Raw genomic sequence first — 20250 nt, 5'->3', positions numbered from 1 at the left:
AACTGGCGCAGTCGACAGGATCGCAACTTCTTTCTACTCAAGGCATTGGACGGAAGGTGAGAAGAACAAGTCGGTGGACAAGCTGTTTGTCCTAAAGAAGAAAATGTGAAGCTGCGTCGCAAGACTGACGTCGAAAGCTTCAGGATCACGGGTCGAGTTCGAGAGGACGTCGGAGGCTCAAGTAAGCTATGAGCTGAAGGAGCCGGGCAACAACAAGCCATCGAGGGTTCGAGTCAGCGAGCTGCTAAAAAGAACCAGGCGTCCACATCGAACGGGTTCGAGTCAGCGAGCTGCTGAAAAGTAACCAGGCCACCAAGTCAAGCCAGTCACACGAGGCAGAAGTCAGCGAGCTGCTGAGAGATCCAGAGCTCAAGTCGTCCGCATCGAGGAGCCTGTCGTCATCACGGAGGACGACGAGACCACCGGGGCAGAGAGCAACCAGTAAGGTAGGAGACCTTTCTGCTTTCTCCGAATTCACCATGTCGGTGTAGTGTTTATGTGCTAGAAAGGATAGCACGGAAAACGGAGATGGCTGCCGTACGGTATGATCAGGAGGGCAGGATGCGACGTGTTGAGCAGGAGGAGGCAGAAAAGTTGAGTGAAATTGAAAATTTGAGACTCCAAATTGAGCTGGAAAAGAGAAAACTTGCACAGATGCAGTTAAAATTAAGACAGGGGGTGAAAGTCGATAGCGAGGTCTTATTCGCATCAGTTCAATGTTTTGTCTGCATGAAATTTGGGCATTCGATGATTGAGTGTCCGAAAGAGCAAGAACAAGGTGTTCCCGCGGTGAGGGGAGATGTGTGCGAGCTAGTAGCTCAGATAGAGATACTGGCGCCGGCATGCGGCGACTTGCAAACCGAAGGTCAGAGTTCTGAAGCCTGTGTGGATTCAGGGGCCGAAATAACAAAACAGGAGAGTGATCTAACGTTGTGTGCGAAAAAAATGACTGTACTGTAGGCATGGGGGCGTTAGTCACACCTGTGAAGCATTCGCTGTCAGAGCGAGCACATATAGAGCAGACCAAAGAGGGGCAGGAGTGTACTTCTCGTGAACAAGCGTTCAGCGTTGCCCACGAGCAGGTCGGCGCTAGCTCTGAGGCAGCGGGAACGCGCGAGGAAGATGTAAATCAAGATATGATAGTGGGCACACTCCTTGCAGGTGATGGTAAGCTAGCTGCCAAAAATGAGTTGGTTAGCAAGCTGGAGCTTACACTGTGCGCAGTAACAGCAGATGTAGCTGCAGGTGTAGGGAAGTTGATAACACTTGAGACGCCCGCGCTGCTAGAGCAGCCTGGAAAGGTGTAGCTGCAGGAAGAAAATGAGAAAGCTGATGTCAAAGAGCATTTCAAAATTCCGCGCGAATCCGTTATTGACAAACCTGAGGCTTCGGTAGAGCTTCAAGCAGATTCGGAAGCTGCAAATGTCTCTGCAGCAGATTGGGAGTTAACAGCGACAGCTGCAAAGAGTTTCACAGCAGGTAGGGAACTCGGAGATCCGGATACTGCATTCATCCCTGTAAGTCTAAACATGCATGATACCTCATTACCAGAAGTGCGGAACCAAGCTGGTAAAGGTAATTGTGGGGCAAGAATGCTTGAGGAGATGGTTTTTCTTCATGAGAACATCGGCTGCAAGCTCTGCAAAGAGCTAGCCTCACCTGAAACCCGATGTGAAGCTGCATGTGAAGTAGCAGATCTGAGAACTAACTTTAGTGCGAGATTCAGAGAACGGGAGAATGCAGACGCGATGACAGCAGCAATCTTCGTTGAGTTAAGGGAGCTGGTGAGCTCTGTCGATTTTGAGCAAGCTGACAATGCAAATCCGAAAGCGGCGGCAGCCTTTGCAACCGGCGATGTGCCGGATAATTCGAAATGTAGCGCCAATCTGGTTGACGAAGCTAAAAGGAAACATGAGCTTCTGTTTCGAGATGTAGGCGGCTAGAAATCATTTCTGCCAATTTGGTGCACCGATCTGACATGGTGGATTCTGGAATGTGCAGATTGGTGTCCTAACCTTGTGTGCACGGAACGAATTGAGGCTGTGTATGTGTGTGCGCAGTGCTGCTTGGAACCTTGTGGCCGGACTTTAATGTCACACTGACAGCAAGTGTCCGCGTGACATTCTTGGTTGGGAGGTGTGGAGTTCGCTGACCTTTCTGCGAACTCGTTGGCCTTGTGTTCTCAAGGAAGGCCGCTCCAGTGGGGTCGGAAGTCCCCAACAAAAGGGCCCGTCCCGTCCCTGCCTCCCCTTCGTGCGGCGGACGGCCTCGTTTACGCCGCGCCGTCACGGGGATGACCCTCCGGGAAAAGCGCTAACCATGTACAGCTGTCGGCATGTGGTTGTTAAGGGGTTGACGAGGTTTCGGGGGCGCACGAGATACGGCTGAGTATTAGCCGAGTGACCGGAAACCCACTATTCCCGTAACGACTGTGTTCGTCTCGTGCGGTGTATTCTGTAAACACTTGAGGGATCGTTTTGTCGCGTGTGCGAAAGAGATAGGAAAGGGGTAACGGCTGGGCCGTGGGAGAGGGTTGTCGCGTTTGTGCTGTTTGTCTATTTGATTGCAACCTCTCCTTTCCCAAATGTTTAATCAGCACTCTTTCCCCAGTCTGTGATTAGTTGGCAGAAACCTTATTTTCCTTTCCCTAACCACTGATTGGCGAGATGGGTCGTTTGTTATCTTATTGGTTGCTGTCCCCGCTAAGGGCCGAGACAGAGGGTTTAAAACCAAGCGCTCTGGGTTGAGCGGGGGCTGAATTCGTCTGATCCACGATTTAGTCATGTAAATAGTTTTCTCCTTGCTTTGTTTCTTCTCGTTTTTTTACCTATGTTGTAAATAAATAGTTAACCTTCTCCTTTCCTTGAGTAATGTGAATGTTTGCGAGTAGAACCACCGGGTCATCAAGAAACCCCGATTTCATCATCAAGTAGTCTCCTCTCATCGCCACCGGAAGGGGAAACTCAACTACGCTATTTTCACGCAGAAAGGGAGATGCGAACTCGCGACGTTGTGCTATATATCCGTATTCTTGCAGCCGTGCATATAGTGTTCCTGTATGGCTGTACGTGACCCATACGACTTGTGCACACTACTGGCAACAAGCTGTGGAGCAGTTATCGAGGCAGGCAAGTTGAGTTCAAAATTTTAATCGCGAGAGGCGGGCTGGTTGACTGGTTCTGCGGGCTGGTTCTATTCTAGTTCATCTGCCTTGTAGCTTTTCTTAGAGAGTTTTAGTTTCACGTACGTAGAGGGCTCACGTACGCAAACGTGAGAAGTCTACGTAGCCTGCACGCAGGTGGTTTGAAACCCTTATAGTTACACGTACGCGAAACACGCCGCGCGTTACGCCTAGCGCCATCTACTAAGAAACACAGACACTGGTTGTAGCCAAAATCATCCAAGACAAGTCATTAAGCGAAGTCATTCATAGCGAGACCGTTGCTATGACGACGAGCAACGCTACTTCGTCAGGCTTAGCAGCTGAAAAATCGCCCTTCTGTCTGAAAAACAAAAGCTATTTGTCGCTTGAAACCTTATGCGAGGGTAAGAATGGGCAAATCGAAGGCGAATACAGCAGTTTAGAACACCATATCGCCTCGAGGGATTAGCGACGAAGCTGTTATCGCCGTGAAGCGGCGGGCAGGGTGCCGCCATGTTTGTCAACGCTACGTACGCAAGCAACGCAAAGACCACAACGTAAAAATCCGAATCTCACGTACGTACGTGAGACTCGCGCAGGCCCTTTGCGTTCTGCGCATGCGCACTGGTCACCCGTAAGAGCGCTACGTACGTGAAGCCTCTACGTACGTGAAACAAACTCTCTCTTGTGTGAATATCTTTCATGCATTGGCATCTTCAGGGGTTATCCTAGTGTTCCTATCAAATGAAAACAAGAAATGATTTGATTGTTGATCTGAAGCAACTGACGCGCCGAACTAAACAGCCCCATGTCGTGTTGTCTTGGATGCGTTCTTAAAATCACTCGTGTGTCCTGAAGTGAAATTGTCGCCATATGATCGTCTACGCTTTCCTTTTGGCGTAAAGTTTCGGAGCAGTCGTTATTTTTTTTAATTATAACCTTCTCTATAAACGAACGCCGCGAATAATCCTGGGACCTTTGCATCATTAGCGCCCAAAATCGTCCGAAGGATTTCTTTTCAGCAGATGCCATTCGGTCATTACGATCGGACGGGTCGTGTATGTGCAGTTGCTTTAATCCCCTTTTATTATGATGATTTTTTGTTTTATAAGCTCTTACGCGTAGCGTATACCTTATTCGAAAACGTAGCTTTCCAGGAAAGTCGTGTCGTTAAGTGCACGCCGGCGAAACTGCGACTCGGCGCTCATTCCAAGTCTGGGCAAATATTTGGCGCGTGTGCGTCTTGTTGATGTTTTTTGTGCGCTCCCTCGTTTTCCGTGTTCGATATATATTTTTTTTTGTGGAACGCTAAAGAGCCAGTTTTTTTTTTCATCTCTGTTACCGGAAAAACACAAAGGCGCCCGTGTGCTGTGCGATCTCAGTGCACGTTAAAGATCCCCAGGTGGTCGAAATCATCACTACGGCACCTCTTTCTTCCTTTCTTCTTTCACTCTCTCCTTTATCCCTTCCCTTACGGCGCGGTTCAGGTGTCCAGCGATATATGAGACAGATACTGCGCCATTTCCTGTTCCCAAAAACCAATTATTATTATTACCGGAATGCTAAAGAACCACCAGGAATTAGATTTTAGCTATTGTCGGCGCTGTTCGACGGCATAGATAAAATAGAGTGGGCTAACAAAAAACAAAAAAAAACAATTCCCTGCCCAGGACATCGCAGGACGCCATCCTGGCGCTTGTGCTGTTTGCTGTGTGTTTCAGTCCTTGTTTTCCCGCGCCGTTGCATTTCAGCAGCTACAGAGCCGATCACGAAGTCTGGGTGCGCTGACCCGCGTCCATACTGGGTCTTTTATTTAGAGCGGCGTGTGGATAGCAGATCCAGAACACGAGAATGAAATAAGTAGAAGAATAAGAATTGGGTCGAGTGCATTTGTTAAGTGCTCTCGGATCTTGGATGGCAGTTCAATATGTATCCCTCAAGAGAAAAGTACACAACAGCTGTGTCTTACCGGTATACACTCATCTATAGGGCAGAGGCATGGAGGCTGACGAAAAAGGCTGAACTTAAATTGAGGACGACGCAGCGAGCTATGGAAAGTAAGATTATAGGTCGGACGTTAAGAGACAGGGAGTAGTAGTAGTAGAAAACATTTATTCCAAAAAGGTAGGATAGAGAGGCGAAAATACAGATTTTGGGTGGAGTCCTTATTTCAGGACCCCAATGTCCACCGCAGTTGCTCTTGCTTGGGATATCAGCTTTCGCTGCGTCGCCAAGTCAGAGCTGAGCAGGGCAGACTCCCACTGTTCCTCGGAGTGATGTTTGTCTAGTTCGGGGGGCTTGGGACCGGAGCAGCCCCATGTTACATATGTTGTTGGAATTCCGCCACACCAGGGGCAGTTGCTGTCATATCTGTCGGGGAAGACGATGTGGTACTTGTGTAGGTTAGGAAAGGTGTTCGTCTGTAGTTGTCGCCATTCCCTCGCCTCTGCCGCCGTTAGCTTATGGTGTAGTGGGGGATAGACCTGTCTTTGTGTTCGGAGAAGGAGGAGGCGCTCGCCGTACGTAGAGGGGAGAGGGGTGAGGTCGGGGAGGTTAGTCGCTCGGTTGGTGTATCCTCGAGTTAGACTGTCCGCGGCCTCGTTTCCCTCGAGCCCCTCGTGCCCAGGAGTCCAAGTTATTTGGTGCTTGCATGTGGAATTTTGAACTTGTGGGGTAGTCAGAATGGGAGCGACGGAGTGTGGAAGTCTGCCAGAGAGGAAGAGGCGACACGCGGACTGGGAGTCGGTAATAATTTTTAGCTAATTTCCCGTAGCATCGCCGTGCTGGATTCCGAGGGCAATTGCAGCAGTTTCTGCTACTGTGGGAGAGCAGTTTCGTAGGGAGGCGCTGGCGATTTCCTTGAAATCGGTGTCCAAGACGACCGCCACCGCGTTTGTTGAATCGGGGTACATGGCTGCGTCGACGTATACAGCATTTTGTGCCTGTCGATGTGTACGGCGCAGATAGTCCACTCGCGCCTTTCGTCGTCCCTTTTGCGAGTCCGAGTGCATGTTCTTCGCGAGTGGAGCTACATACACGCGAGTTCGCAGAGTTGAGGGTAGGTCTCGGTTGTCCTGGACAGCGCGTATGTCAGCCGGGGAACCCACTCTTTCCAAGATTGCGCGACCAGCTTTGTTGGTGAGAAGGCGTTCCTTTTGCGATGCTAGGACGGCTTCTCGAATTTTTTCTATTGTGTTGGTCAGTCCCAGGTCCTCGAGGTGGCAGCTAACCGTGTACATCGTCTCTGTAATTGTCTGTTTTATTTCACCTTACCGTCTCATGCTTTCGCCCAAACTTCCTTGTCTCTTTAAATGTCACCCGCCGTGGTGGCTCAGTGGTTAGGGCGCTCGACTACTGATCCGGAGTTCCGGGTTCGAACTCGACCGCGGCGGCTGCGTTTTTATGGAGGCAAAACGCTAAGGTGCCCGTATGCTGTGTGATGTCAGTGCACGTTAAAGAGCCCCAGGTGGTCGAAATTATTCCGGAGCCCTCCACTACGGCACCTCTTCTTCCTTTCTTCTTTCACTCCCTCCTCTATCCCTTCCCTTACGATGCGGTTCAGGTGTCCAACGATATATGAGGAAGATACTGCGCCATTTGCTTTCCCCAAAAAACCAATTATTATTATTATTATTTAACGTGCACTGACATTGCACAGCACACGGGCACCTTATCGTTTTTCCTCCATAAAAACGCAGCCGCCGCGGTCGGGTTCGAACCCGGGAACTCTGGATCCGGAAGAAGTTTGCAGGCATACGGTGGGCGCAGCTGGCAAAGGACAGGGTTAATTGGAGAGACACAGGAGAGGCCTTTGCCCTGCAGCGGACGTATTCATGTTGATGATGGGTTGTACGGCGATGGGTTTCACGGACGTCGTGTATAGGCCGCTTTGTCGTCGGTTTGCACAGACCACGATGAAAGGCCTCACGCTAATATACGTGTTTCCACCCTGCTCTGATGTGCAGGGTGGAAGTTACGCGGGGCTCAGCATCACGGCGCTTGCGGCGTCATGTGAAGTTTGTCTCATAGCGCGTTTAATACACAGTAAAAAATTGTTAAATTGGTTGTTGCGGGAAGGAAATGGCGCAGTATCTGTCTCACATCTCGGCGGACACCTGAACCGCGCCGTAAGGGAAGGAATAAAGAAGGGAGTCAAAGAAGAAAGGAAGAGAGAGGGGCCGTAGTGGAGGCCTCCGGAATAATTTCGACCACCTGGGGATCTTTAACGTGCACTGACATCGCACAACGCACGGGCGTCTTAACGTTTCGCCTCCATCGAAACGCGGCCGCCGCGGTCGGGTTCAAACCCGGGTACTCCGGATCAGTAGTCGAGCCCCTTAACTAAGCGCATTGCAGGTAGCGAAAGCTCCGGCCACCGCCCCGGTTCAAAGGAAAGCCGATAAAATCAATCTGTCCATTTCCAAGCGCGCGATTCAAGAGCATTAGTTGCCGTCGCGCGGCCTTCCTTGTTCATGATCGTGCTATAGAGCGGGTTTGCCGATGCGTTTGTGATGTGCTTTCGACTGGCTATAAAACTTCTAATTTCCTTGTTATTCCCTTGGAGGTACTATTTTTGCAGTCTGGTCTGGCCATGAGCGCGTGATTTTAAATTCTGTGCTAGCTACGGGCTGCCCCATCAGAAGCGGTAGATTCGCGGAAAGGGGCGGCAGCCTTGGGCCAGTTTTTTTTTTTTACCCGCAGTCTTCCATGGTAAGGCGATGCCGTCCACGCTGGCTGAAGTATGATCAGCCTGCGATACTCGATCCCCGCACATGTTTGTTCAGCCTTCGCCGTAGTGCAGATCAGACTGCTGAAGCCCGCCTTGCGCGCGCTCCGCGACCAACCGTGGCTGTCTTTTCGGTCTCGCCCTGACCGCCGCCGAGTCCCAAGGGATTTTGGCCGACGGTTAGGGGACTGAATGGGGGTTTAGGCTATATCTGTCTCTCCCGTCATTTTTGACGGGTGCAAATTAAAGTTATTGCGTCTCTCTCTCTCTCTCTCCGTATTTGTCTCCACGTGATGCGCATGCAATCTCTTAGAACGCGTCACTTTTTCTAAATGCTTTCTTTGTTTGTCTCGGCTAATTTTGCAGTGGGGCATGCTACAAACAAAACTTTTGGGACAACGCACTGGATAGAGAAGTGCTCAGAGTATTAAAAAAAAAAATCATCTGCGGCGGGCTCTTCCAGCATTAATCTTTGTTGCCGTTTACGCACCAAGCCGATTGTGCTAATGTATAAGTTTTAACCACCACTCGATAAACTCATGTTTGGGCATGGGAGAGCAGTGAATTTTACTGTCGGGGCGAATTCGAAGTAAATAGATGGTATTCGACAAATAATTTCGGATGGAATCGCTCCAATGCTAGAACCATCAGGTATCCCGTTGTTCAGTAGACAAAGGAAAAATTAATGTCGACGCGAAAGGCTTAGTTCAGCTCTATTATTAGTATGGATTGCAGTCGCGACATACAGTATTTCCATATTTTGATGGTTCCGATTAAACAGTTCAAGCAGTTGACCAGAGCCCATTCTTATGCTTGGCATTACTTCATGTAAAAGGCAATAAAAATTGCTAATGCTAATACTTTTTTATCAGGACTTCTTACATGTATTGAAAAACAACAGTAAACAATTAGACGGTGTCGTAAAAAAAAGAAACATTGTTCCAAATGTTCTCCGAAAACCAGCCGCCGCGTTTAGCTGACCATATTGCATGCTGCTGAAGTGTCTCGCTTCTTGTACTCGTATGTTCTGCAGTAATCGTAAATGCAAGAAAGAGAGCGGTGGCTCAGTGGTTAGGACGCTTGGCTACTGATCCGGAGTTCCCGGGTTCGAACCCGACCGCAGCGGCTGCGTTTTTATGGAGGCAAAACGCAAAGGCGCCCGTGTGCTGTGCGATGTCAGTGCACGTTAAAGATCCCCAGGTGGTCGAGATTATTCCGGAGCCCTCCACTACGGCACCTCTCTTCTTTCACTCCCTCCTTTATCCCTTCCCGGCGCGGTTCACAGCGGTTCAGGTGTCCAACGATATATGAGACAGATACTGCGCCATTTCCTTTCCCCAAAAACCAATTATATATAGAGAGAGAATAAACATTTAATTGTAAACGGAGACTGAAGCAGATTGTGGTTGGGGTCCTGCAGGCAAGGACTCCAGTAGCTTCCGCTGACAATTTGGCGAGGGCGATTAGCACCTCCTGGTCTACCAGGGTGCCACTGGCCAGCGTCACCTACCACTGCTCCAGCACCATGTTTGGCGGCTTCAAGTGGTTAGGTTTAGCTTTGCATGTTCATCTAATGTGTGTGAATGTAGGAATACCGCCACACCAGGGACATGTGTCTGCGTATAATGTTGGGTGAATGCTGTGTAGGTGGTGGAGATTGGAGAAAGTGTGTTTGGATGCGTCTTATAGGTGGTAGCAGTCTGCCGGTGAAAGTTACTTATGTGGCGGGGGTATAGAGACGCCTATTTCGGCGGAGGGCCTCTAGGCGGATAGAAAAATCAAATCAAATTTTATTCCGCAACAGAAAACGTTACAAGGAGGGCAGGTAAAAGCTGTGTTAAACAGCTTGAGGAACCCTGACCCCCTAGCACACGGAGCAGCATAGAAGCGTGCGGCTAAGGAAGTACAATACACTTGGACAAAACACACACATGAGTTAGGCAAAATCGCTCGAACAGAAAAGCACCAGGCAAAGAAAAAAAGTCACTGTATGGCATCATTATACAAATGTTTCACGCAGTTCTTTTGGTCATATGCCAGCGTTTTACGGAGGTGATATGCTGCGTTTTTATGGAGGCAAAACGCTAAGGCGTCCGTGTGCTGTGCGATGTCAGTGGATGTTAAAGATCCCTAGGTGGTCGAAATTATTCCGGAGCCCTCCACTACGGCACCTCTTCCTACCTTTTTTCTTTCACTTCCTCCTTTATCCCTTCCCTTACGGCGCGGTTCAGGTGTCCAACGATATATGAGACATACTACGCCATTTTCCTTTCCCCAAAAACCAACCAGATGTGTCAATGTTAGTTGCTTTTAATACACGATTGCGAAGTGTGGGCAGTAGAAATTTCAGCATTTGATGTCCATAATTGGTCCATAATTGGTTCTGCATTTGGCGACGTACCACACTTCGGGATGGCGAACATTGTAAACAGGGAAGTTTTCCGCTAGCCGTTGAGAATGCGAGGGCGTTCTTCTCTTCCTTTGTGATATCGTTATGCATTACCACTGCGACCACTGCCGCTACTTGTAACTTCACTAAGCCACTATCATCACTGTAACACTATCACCTGTCACTGTAGTCTAACAAGTTTCTAGCGCCGGTGTTTTGTTCTAGCAGGTGTTATAGCAGGTAGCAAGGGGAGAGGCTCTCCGCCTGCCACCTACCAGAGAGCGGGGACACATCAGCAGCTGAAGCATAGGCTCCTCATGCAGACGATACTGGCCCACTACGACGAAGGGAAGGGGCAGCCAATATCTTACGATGCTTCAGTGAACCCTACGGCATGAGCGCAGTCCTTTCGCAGCTGTGATGACCGGGGCAGGGAGGTCCCGATCGCTTTCCCTTCGCTGACGCTGAGGTCAGGAGAGCGAAACTGTGTGCGGCTAAGCATACAAGGACTTGCAGTAGTCTTTGCACCACTATAGTTCCACAAGTACGTCGCTGAAAGAAAGGTAGCCTTCGGCACGGAAAATGGAGCAACCACTGCTGAGCATGCTCGGTTCTCGGAAATCGGTAGCTGAAGTTCTTTCTCACCGAATTGCGACGTGGAGAATAAGGCTGTCAACAAAAAAAGGACGGACGATTTAGCGGGCTTAGGCCAAATGCGAATTAGCTGCTCTATAGCACTTCAGTTTTCACTTTGGTTTCGGTTAAAATGAAAATTGGTTTTTGAGGAAAGGAAATCACGCAGTAACTGTCTCACATATCTCGGTGGACACCTGAACCGCGCCGTAAGGGAAGGTGTAAAGGAGGGACTGTGAGAACAAAGCAAGAAAGATGTGCCATAGTGGAGGTCTCCGGAATAATTTCGACCACCTTGGGATCTTTAACGTGCACTGACATCCCACAGCGCACGGGCGCCTTGTGCGTTCCGCCTCCATTGAAACGCGGCGGCCGCCGGTCGGGTTCGGTTCGAGGCTGGGTTTTCAAGGTTAAGCGGGCTTCAGACAAAAGATCGGCAAAGGGGGAGGCGGGGGCTTAGTGCTCGCGCGCTAAAACTGAAGGGGACATTTACCTTAAAGCTATATGACGCTGTAGCGTTAATGGGTTAATGCCCATATATGAGGAATGGACCATTCTCTACTTTTCAATAATAGATCCCTGAGAATCCTCATACCAATCCTGGCGCAGTGGCTAAGCGATGCGCCATTGCCCTGCACCTGCCACCGGTGGTGCTTGGGAGTAATAATAATAATAATAATAATTGGTTTTGGGGGAAAGGAAATCGCGCAGTATCTGTCTCATATATCGTTGGACACCTGAACCGCGCTGCAAGGGAAGGAATAAAGGAGGGAGTGAAAGAAGAAAGGAAGTGAGAGGGGCCGTAGTGGAGGGCTCCAGAATAATTTAAACCACCTGGAGACGTGCGCCTTAGTGTTTTTCCTCCATAAAAACTCAACCGCCGCGGTCGGGGTCCCCGAACCCGGGAACTCCACTCCGGATCAGCAGCCGAGCGCTCTAACCACTGAGCCACCGCGGTGGGTGTTTGGGAGGTCCGGGTTGCTTTTCCCAAGCAACCCACCGCGACCAATCATTAACTGAACTGCCACCTGCCACGGTGGGCAGTTTGCTCACAATCCGGTGAGCAGGTTGTGATGACGTCACAAGATCACGTGACCTAGATGGTCCACCTGCCACTCCACCCAGGTCACCTACAGCTACATATTGCCACACTGCTGACTCTCTGCTGGCGCAACCTGGTGGCTGAACCTTGTCTCCCAGCTCATGGCCGAACGTCTTCTTTGTCTTAAATGAGCGCGGCGGTTCGGCAAGCCTCACCCCAGTAAACGGCTGTGCTTCCTGCTACGTTTGTCGATGACATATGGTGGAGGTGTTGGGTACATCCCATGTGCGCTGACCCCGCCGATATCCTTGACGCTTTTCCCCAATGCGCGGATGCCACACCTGTCCACAAAGCGAGCCGCCGCCTGCGAGGCCTGCAACCCAAGTTTGAGCCACTGACGAGGCCTGTGCGAGCTATGACTTCCTCCACTGGCAGCCAGACAGGTCAGTACTCCGGCAGTGCCCCGCCTTTCGTCCTTCTCGCACCTCGGTCGCCACGACCCTTCCACGGCGACCGGTTCGAGGATGTAGAAGATTGGTTGGCCAGTTTTGACCGTGTAGCAGCATTTAACCAATGGGACGACAAGCTGAAGCTGATAAATGTGTATTTCGCACTGCAAGACTCGGCGAAAACGTGGTCCACGAGGCGTCCTTCTCCAACTGGGCAGCTTTTCGCCGTGAGTTGCTCTCCACATTCAGTTCTAGTGAGCGAAAGGAAAACGCTGAAATTGCCCTTCGCTCCACGTCACAGCAGTCCAACGAGAGCGTGGCCATGTTTATAAAGGACATGACCCACCTCTTCAATCGGGCCGACCGGCCATGCCCGAAGCTACAAAAGTGCGACACCTTATGCGTGGAGTAAAGGAGCGGCTGTTTGCTGGCCTCATGCGCGACCCTCCGAGAACCGTCGCCGCCTTCGCTAAAAGCTACGAGCATGGAACGTTCACTGCAGGAACGCAGTGCCCAATACGGCCGTCAGGCAAATGTAGCGGCCGCTCACTACTGCGTGTCCTTGCCAGCCCCCAGGGATGAAGCACTGCGAGAGCTTGTGAGGAGCATTGTCCGCGAAGACTGCGACACCTCCACTTGGATGCTCCATCGGCAAGCATACCTTCTACAGGGGACGTCCACCGTGACGAAATCCGGCGAGCGGTGCAGCCACCACCAGCACCACTACTGGAGCTGCACGTCATGTCTTACAGTGATGCCGTGCGTCGACCTGCCCCCGCGCCAAAAGCGTTTCACCCCGTTGCCAGACTACGACCACCCGACCAATACCTGCACCCCGTCCAGCAGCAGCAGGACCTGTGTCCTCCTTTCAGCAAAGCGCACGCATGGCGAACATCCAACAATTGCCCGCTCTGCTACCACTGCGGGGAGCCCGGCTGCATTCTGCGGAATTGCCTTACTGGCAGATGAGTTTGAGAGGATTCCCACCAGACGCGCCTCGACCGCGCTGTCGTGAAAGACCGCAGGACATAGATGAGTACCTGGCCGCTCAGGTGCTGCCCCCGACCTCGCAGCGGCGACAGTCGCAGTCGCCATCCCCGAGGCGCTTTGCTTCGCCCAGTCGGCCCTCATCATCCGGTCAGTTCAGAGGCACGTCTCCTCACCGGGAAAACTGATGACGGCGTCCTCCGGGGGTAGAGCCGCCACCACTGCACAGAGTCAACAGCCTCCACCCGACGATTTGACGCGACGGCCTTAGCGGCGACGACCCGATCCGACGACCTCACCGGCGTGCTGCGAACGATTAGTTTCTTCATAAATTTTAGTAACCGCCGACAGTTATGAACTGACCGCACGCGTCAATACTGGCGCTGATTTTTCTGTGATGAGCAGGCAGCTCGGCATGACTCTCCGTAAGGTTCTGACGCCTTGGTGTGCACCCGTGATCCGCATCGCCGGTGGCCATGCAGTCACGCCGATTGGCGTCTGCACCTGCCACATCCAGATCCGCGGTCTTACTTTCACTGGCTCCTTTGCCGTATTACGTGACTGTTCAAAATACCTCATTCTGGGCATGGATTTCCTTCAAGAGTATATAGTGCGGTCATCGACCTTCGGGAGCTCATGGTATCTTTTTCCGCCCAGCGAGCCGTCAACACCAACACCGAGCCCAGCAGAGTAATGTTGCGCGTATGTGATGACCACGTAACAATCCCACCGCGAGCCAGCAGGTTCGTCGCAGTTGAGTTTAATGACAGCACCGGCTCGGCTCGAGGCGAGGCTTGCTGACTGACTGATGTTGTTGAGAGGAAGAAGGAAAAGGAAAGTGCACGGGCCTGCCTACTGGCTCAAGCAGGCCCAAGCCGAGCCACCCTCAGCTGCAGCGTGCTAAAAGTAGGAGAGGTAAAGGATAGGAGAGCAAAGAGTGAAAGAAAAGACATGGCCGCGCTAGTATGCCCTGGCCTATCCCGGAGGCACTGCAATACCGTGCCGACCTGTGCCAGAGTGGTTCGAGTCAAGCACTCCGCCATATTCCAAAAATAAGTTTAATATCTTAGGTCCACGGACCTGGAGCAGATATTAAATCAGGTATCAGATATCACCTGATATCAGGTATGGCTTGCCGAACTGCCGCACTCATTTAAGACAAAGCCGTCCAGCCACGCGCTGGGAGACAAGGTTCGGCCACCACGTGGCGCCGGTAGAGAGTCAGCAGTGTGGCATTAGGGAGTCGAAGGCTCGAGCACCAGCAAGTGCACGGGGCATATGCAGCTGCGGCTGTTCCATAATGATGGCTGCCGTTGACGTCCGAGTCTTTTAGTTAAAACCCATGCCGTGAGCCTACTACGGCTGACAGAACGTAACACTAGGTACACGTGCGCTTACCGTGGTTAGTGCAGGTATAAAAATTCAGCCGTGTTCCCGTTTTAGTGGAAAAAAATTGGCAGTGGCTTAGCTTGGCTATGCCAGGATATACGTAGCGAAAGCTAAGGCATAGCATGGTTAGCCATGATTAATCTTGATTGCAAGTCTGGTTGTCTAGCTATGTTGTCGTCACATTAAAAACGACACAACTGTGGTTGCGGCGTACGCAAGCTCTCCTTTTCAATCCTCGGACATGTTATCAGGCATGCGACACAGCAGGACAAGCGAGCGGAGGCAAGCGCAACGACGAGGAACGCGGTGTGACGTCGTCATACCAGTCGTACCAAATGGCGGCGAGCCTGCGGTGTGATGTCATGCCAGATGGCACAGCGAGCGCGCAAAGCACAGTAACTGAGCGCACAAAGCACAGTAACCGTCTCTCATATCTCCGGTGGACACCCGAACCACACTGTAAAAGGAAGGGATGAAGGAGGGAGGGAAAGAAGAAAGAGAAAACTGAAAATTGAGAGTTGCATTTTGAGGAAAGGTGCGATGCTGAACTGCACAACAGAACACCTGTGGCTCAGTGCTACTAGTGGTGCATGGGCAGTTGACTATGGAGCAGGGAGAGAGAAATGCACTGTGTGTCTGTCATCACTGCTCCTCCTCTCCAGGAATCACGGGAAGTAAACAAAATGACCAATGCATACATAGAACATGGCATGCAACTGCTGCAGGGGTACATTCCCATGTATGGACCATCCGTAAAGGCTCCTGCATTCTATCACCGTGGTTCTCTTCTACTTGGTCTTTTGTTTCTTCCAGGCTGTCGTGGATAACACTGATGGCCTGTCCTCCGGCCTTTGCGACCGTGTATATATATGTGCACAGCAAACGTGGCCATGTATACATTGTTTACTTTTAAAGACTTGTATCGTTTGTTGCTATTGGAGGTGAGCTCGGCAGTGCAGATGAAAAAAAACAGTGCTGATGGCCTAGTTCTGTTAGGCCAGGATATACGTAGCGAAAGCGCAAAGACTTCTGCGTCGGGAGAGTGCAATCACTAGATGCGCCTTTATTCATGCTTAAAGCTTGAGCCGTCTAGGCGGAGTGGTAGCGTCGCCGCCTCAAACTCGCTCTTTTTTTTTATAAAAGAAAATAACAAAAATTTAAGGGTGATCAATTGGATTTATGCAGAGGAAATTCGATAGCATTAGAGTAATAACTCCCGAAAGCCTCGTTTTTACGCAGATAGGTATCACGCCAAAGGCCCTGGTTTGATTCTGAGCCTCGGCACAGGTTTTAAAGCGAAAGCTTTACTGGCCGCGAACTTGCAATTTCGCCTTGGTGGTGTGGAGGCACATTACGTCACAACCCCTGCCTGCTTGCCTGCCACTGATATATTTCTCTCTCTCTCTCGCTCACTAGTCACTACTGCACATCCGCCACTAGTAGCACTTAGCCACAGGTGTTCCGCCTTTCAGGCGCGTGTAAGGGAAGGGATAAAGGAGGGAGTGAAAGAAGAAAGAGAGAAATAGGTGCCGTAGTGGAGGGCTCTGGAATAATTTCGACCACCTGGGGATCTTTAATTCCAGACCACCTGGGGATCTTTAATGTCCACTGACATGGTGCCTTTCCTCAGAATCCAACTTTCAAGTTTCAGTTTTCTCTTCCTTCTTTCCCTCCCTCCTTTATCCCTTCCTTTACGGGTTCCAGTGTCCACCAAGATATGTGAGACGGTTACTGTGCCATTTCCTTTCCTCAAAAACTAAACAAAACATGTGAGCCGACCGCGTTGACAACTTTGCAAAGTTGCAAAGGCCGTTCATTTTCACAAAATGAAAGGTGCACAACCGGCTCCGTGGGTCAGTGGAGACCTCAATCTCGCTTTCATGGCGGTGTCCAACTGCAAAAGGTTCCGCACACTGGATAGGCAGCACGCCCTCCCTGCCACCCTGGGAGGTGACATGCAGTTAATGGTTGATCGCGAGAGATTGGTCACTAAATGAACGCTATGGCCTAACTATTGCTGCAGTGCTGCATGTCAGCCACAACGCTGTCAGCGCTAATGCATTGAGGCCACATCTCTCTCTCACCACCGCCACATGTATCAAAGCACGAATGAGGCGTCCACATATCCAAAGAGCCAGTTATGCGCCCTTCCTTTCCTTGAAGCCATTGCCATCTAGAACATTGTCAGCGCTAATGGCAATGAGCACAGTGAACGCCGGCATCTTTCGCTTTGTATATCCTGGATTAGCTGAGCTAATCCACATTAATTTTTTTTTAGTCAGTGAGTGTGCGGGGGGGGGGGGGGGGTTCAGTGGCTCCATAAACGCCGCCACCAAATACGTTGGTTAGCGGTTAAGCGCAGGCTCTTTTAAGGCGCGTTTATACTCCATTGCAACGTGCGCGCGCGCGCTGCACGGTGACGTCACATCGGCCAAAGCGAGACCCTGTATACTCCCACTGCTCTTGACCGCCGACGCGTTCGGCAGCTTCGGCGCACTCTGACCGCATTGGCGTAGACTTGGAACGCATCTCTATTTCGCACCGAGTGCGCCAGCCGCCGCCGGCCCAGCCAGACCGTTTCGGCTCCGCGGCGAGGCGTGCGTTGTTACGTCATGTCTCCTCGGAGCACCGCCATGGTGAAATCACAAGTTCGCGGCCAGTAAAGCTTTCGCTTTAAAGAAAACTGCGGGACGATCAGGTACATTTTTTATTGTTTAAATAGTTTGTGTATGTTACCTCTCCCCATATATCCTCTCTTCCTGTCCCCTCACCTCTATTCTGCCTGCTATCCTTTATTTCTGCTGCCCCAGCTCAGGTGCTTCAGTATGGATGGCAGATGCCAGAGCTAACAAAAACCTTATCCTTCCTTTTTATCATTATTTTAATTAACCACCACTACAACAACGACGATCAGGCATCTGATGCTACAATTCTTTCGAAAGCAGTTGGATTTACCCTCTACGATTACTGGGATGCTTTCACTCTAATCAGTGATTTTACTCTAAGCTGAGGCTTCACACACAAAACAGAATGTTTCTGGAGGTCGAAGTTTGGCGAAAGTGGGTGGCTAGATGGTGGGCGGTGCTTCTGGAGTGTAGTGATGGGGTGGTAGATCGAGGGTTGCGGTGGGTGGGTGGTTAGTCCCCCACCCACCATAAGTGGTAATGGCGCTCGGCTGTTGACCCGAAAGACGCGGGTTCGATCTCGGCTGCGGGGGTCGAATTTTGATGGAGGCGAAATTCTAGGTGCCCGTGCATGTTAAAGAACCCCAGGTAATTGAAATTTCGGACCCCTTCACTACGGCGTCCCTCATAGCCTGAGTCGCTTTGGGACATTAAACCCCCATAAACCCAACCAAACCACCGTAAGTCGGTGGTTAGTTCCCACCCACTAAAGGTGGGCGGAGGTCACTGGTCCTGCTCCTGGGCTTCTAGTGGGCGGAGGCCTTATGGACTGTAAAGGTGTTTGGGGTTGGGGTGGGCGCAGGTGGATCGAGGGTGTATGGTGCTGCCACATGGGAGACTTCAGATCCACAGTTTCGCAGAGTGACAGTAGCACTGCTTCAACTAAAAGTGTTATAGGGGCCGAAAAATACATGGCTTGCAATCCCTACAGTGCATTTCTGCATTAACACGCGGAAAGAGCTTTGAAACCTTGCCCTTGTTCCTGCAGGGAGAGGCTAAAGCCGCAGTCATTCCGCAAGATTCCATGGACGATGCACCAGTTCAGGAGGTTCTTCAACACAACCAGAGTTCCAGCCGAAGGCAAAGACGTGCTCGTCAGCAAATTTCTCACAGGTGAGCTGCCATCACGCTCCGAATTGAGGACAAGCAAATTAACTCCAGAAAGTTAGCAAAGCCCAACTACTAGACTGCGGTTCCGTGTGCTCCCTGGGTGTTGCCATATTGCTCTCTGTACTGTTTTGTGCGCCTCTCGCTAGCGTGAGGGAAGCGGCTGCAGAACCGAATTGCAACAGCCTAGAGGAGAGGCATTTCAACATCTCCCTCGTGGGCACTTTCAACAGGAGAATGAGCAGATGGGGATGTGGGATAGAGCGGCTTCATTCCATTGCCTTGTAGAAGCGCGAAAGGGTTTCAAAGCTGAGTTGTTGGTGCGTATGCATTTCTTTAATTTGAAAGAGGGCCAAGGCAACGACGGACAGAGAGATACTCTAAAAAGACAAGGCGCAGAACTCACATTGGGTCTGTTCTAGAGAGAGAGAGAGTAAACTTTATTAATATAAAGTAATTACACGGGTGGTTCACCCAGGCCCGGGAACCATGCATTGGCGAATACGCCATCCAGGCCTGACCGATCAGCTGGCGCTGAGGGGGGAGCTCTGTGTGAGCCAGCTTTGCTTCCCACTGCTCATGGCAGAGTTCCTGTAAACTGTGTGCTCTACATTGCTTGGGGGAGTACCTCTGTCCATCGTCGCCTTCGGAGTCAAGCTAACCACAAGAGAAAATTATAAGCGCAAGAACTTTTGTGTCTCTGACTTGTTTGAAGTGTTTCTGTCATTCAGTGCTGTGGTTTGGTTGGCAGGCGCATTTTCTGAAGCTGCAAGCTTGCATCGCCCTTTTTTGTATCCGCGTTCGCACTTATTTTTAGTCGCTTCTGGTAGAGAACCTTCAGTGTCTCGGTCTCGTCGTCAACCATTTCAGAGGCGGAGGAGAGCTACGCGGGCGAGTCTCCCAGCCATGTTGTGGTGCTGCAGAGCGGCCGCGTGTTCACATTCGATGTGCTCAACGATCGGCGGGAGCCTCTCACGACGGCCGAGATCGCCACCCAGCTGGATCGTATCAACGACGCGTGCACGCGCATGGGACGAGGAGCCGGCGTGGGCACCCTCACTCACGGCGACAGGGACAGCTGGGCCCAGGTCGGTCTCCAGCAGGCACACTCTGCTTATTGGGCGATCCTCACGTCGCTCGCGTTAGCACTAACTGCCCTTTCATGCCAAGTCCTCACTGGAGCTAGTGCATTAGTTTAATGCTTTAACATTACTACTCCCATCTTCGCAAAACCTGACCGTTTGATGTTGTATAATGCCACTGAGTGGAATGGGAAGAGGAGGGTGGGGTAGTGTGGAGAGGAGGTACGACAGCCAGTCAGATAAGGGGAGAGAAGGGGTGAGGGTGGAGAGGAGGGAGCACATTGGGAGCCTAGGGGGGTGGAGGTGGTGGAGACGGTTTTAAGTGGAGAGGAAAGATCAAGAGGAGGTATGTCGAGAGCGGATATTTACCACAGCGGACCAAACGGGGTCCAAGCAGGAATTGGGAAGTGAAGAGGACAGTGACCCTTAATGCCAGGTGTGCGAGTTCCACAAAGGATGCCGTGGGGCCTGCGCATGGAGAACACATGCACATGACTTGCCACTTGCTAACGCACATTCTGCTGTATAAATCGCATTGACTATCTGGATTTTTTTTTACTGCACAGCTGTTAGTGACTTGATTGTTAGCCGGCTGAGTGGCATTGGTGGTTTGTCAGATC

At 51.1% G+C, this 20250-nt stretch overlaps 1 protein-coding gene across 3 annotated transcripts in view; it reads left to right on the top strand.

Annotated features, from left to right (window-relative positions):
• Positions 1–20250, top strand: part of CROT (Carnitine O-octanoyltransferase) — a 71614-nt gene that overhangs the window by 28667 nt on the left and 22697 nt on the right. For all 3 annotated transcript variants that reach the window (XR_013313283.1, XM_077657720.1, XM_077657719.1), the window contains exons 4-5: positions 18430–18554; positions 19419–19636. Coding sequence is in view for 2 of the 3 variants with exons in the window: in XM_077657720.1 (XP_077513846.1) it covers positions 18430–18554; positions 19419–19636 (343 nt within the window). In the remaining variant the exon portion in view is untranslated. The remainder of the gene's footprint in view (positions 1–18429; positions 18555–19418; positions 19637–20250) is intronic.

The sequence above is a fragment of the Amblyomma americanum genome, chromosome 3, assembly GCF_052857255.1.
Source record: "Amblyomma americanum isolate KBUSLIRL-KWMA chromosome 3, ASM5285725v1, whole genome shotgun sequence".
NCBI classification, from domain to species: domain Eukaryota; kingdom Metazoa; phylum Arthropoda; class Arachnida; order Ixodida; family Ixodidae; genus Amblyomma; species Amblyomma americanum.
Note: the sequence above shows the minus strand (reverse complement) of the source record. Positions and strands in the feature narration are given on the sequence as shown.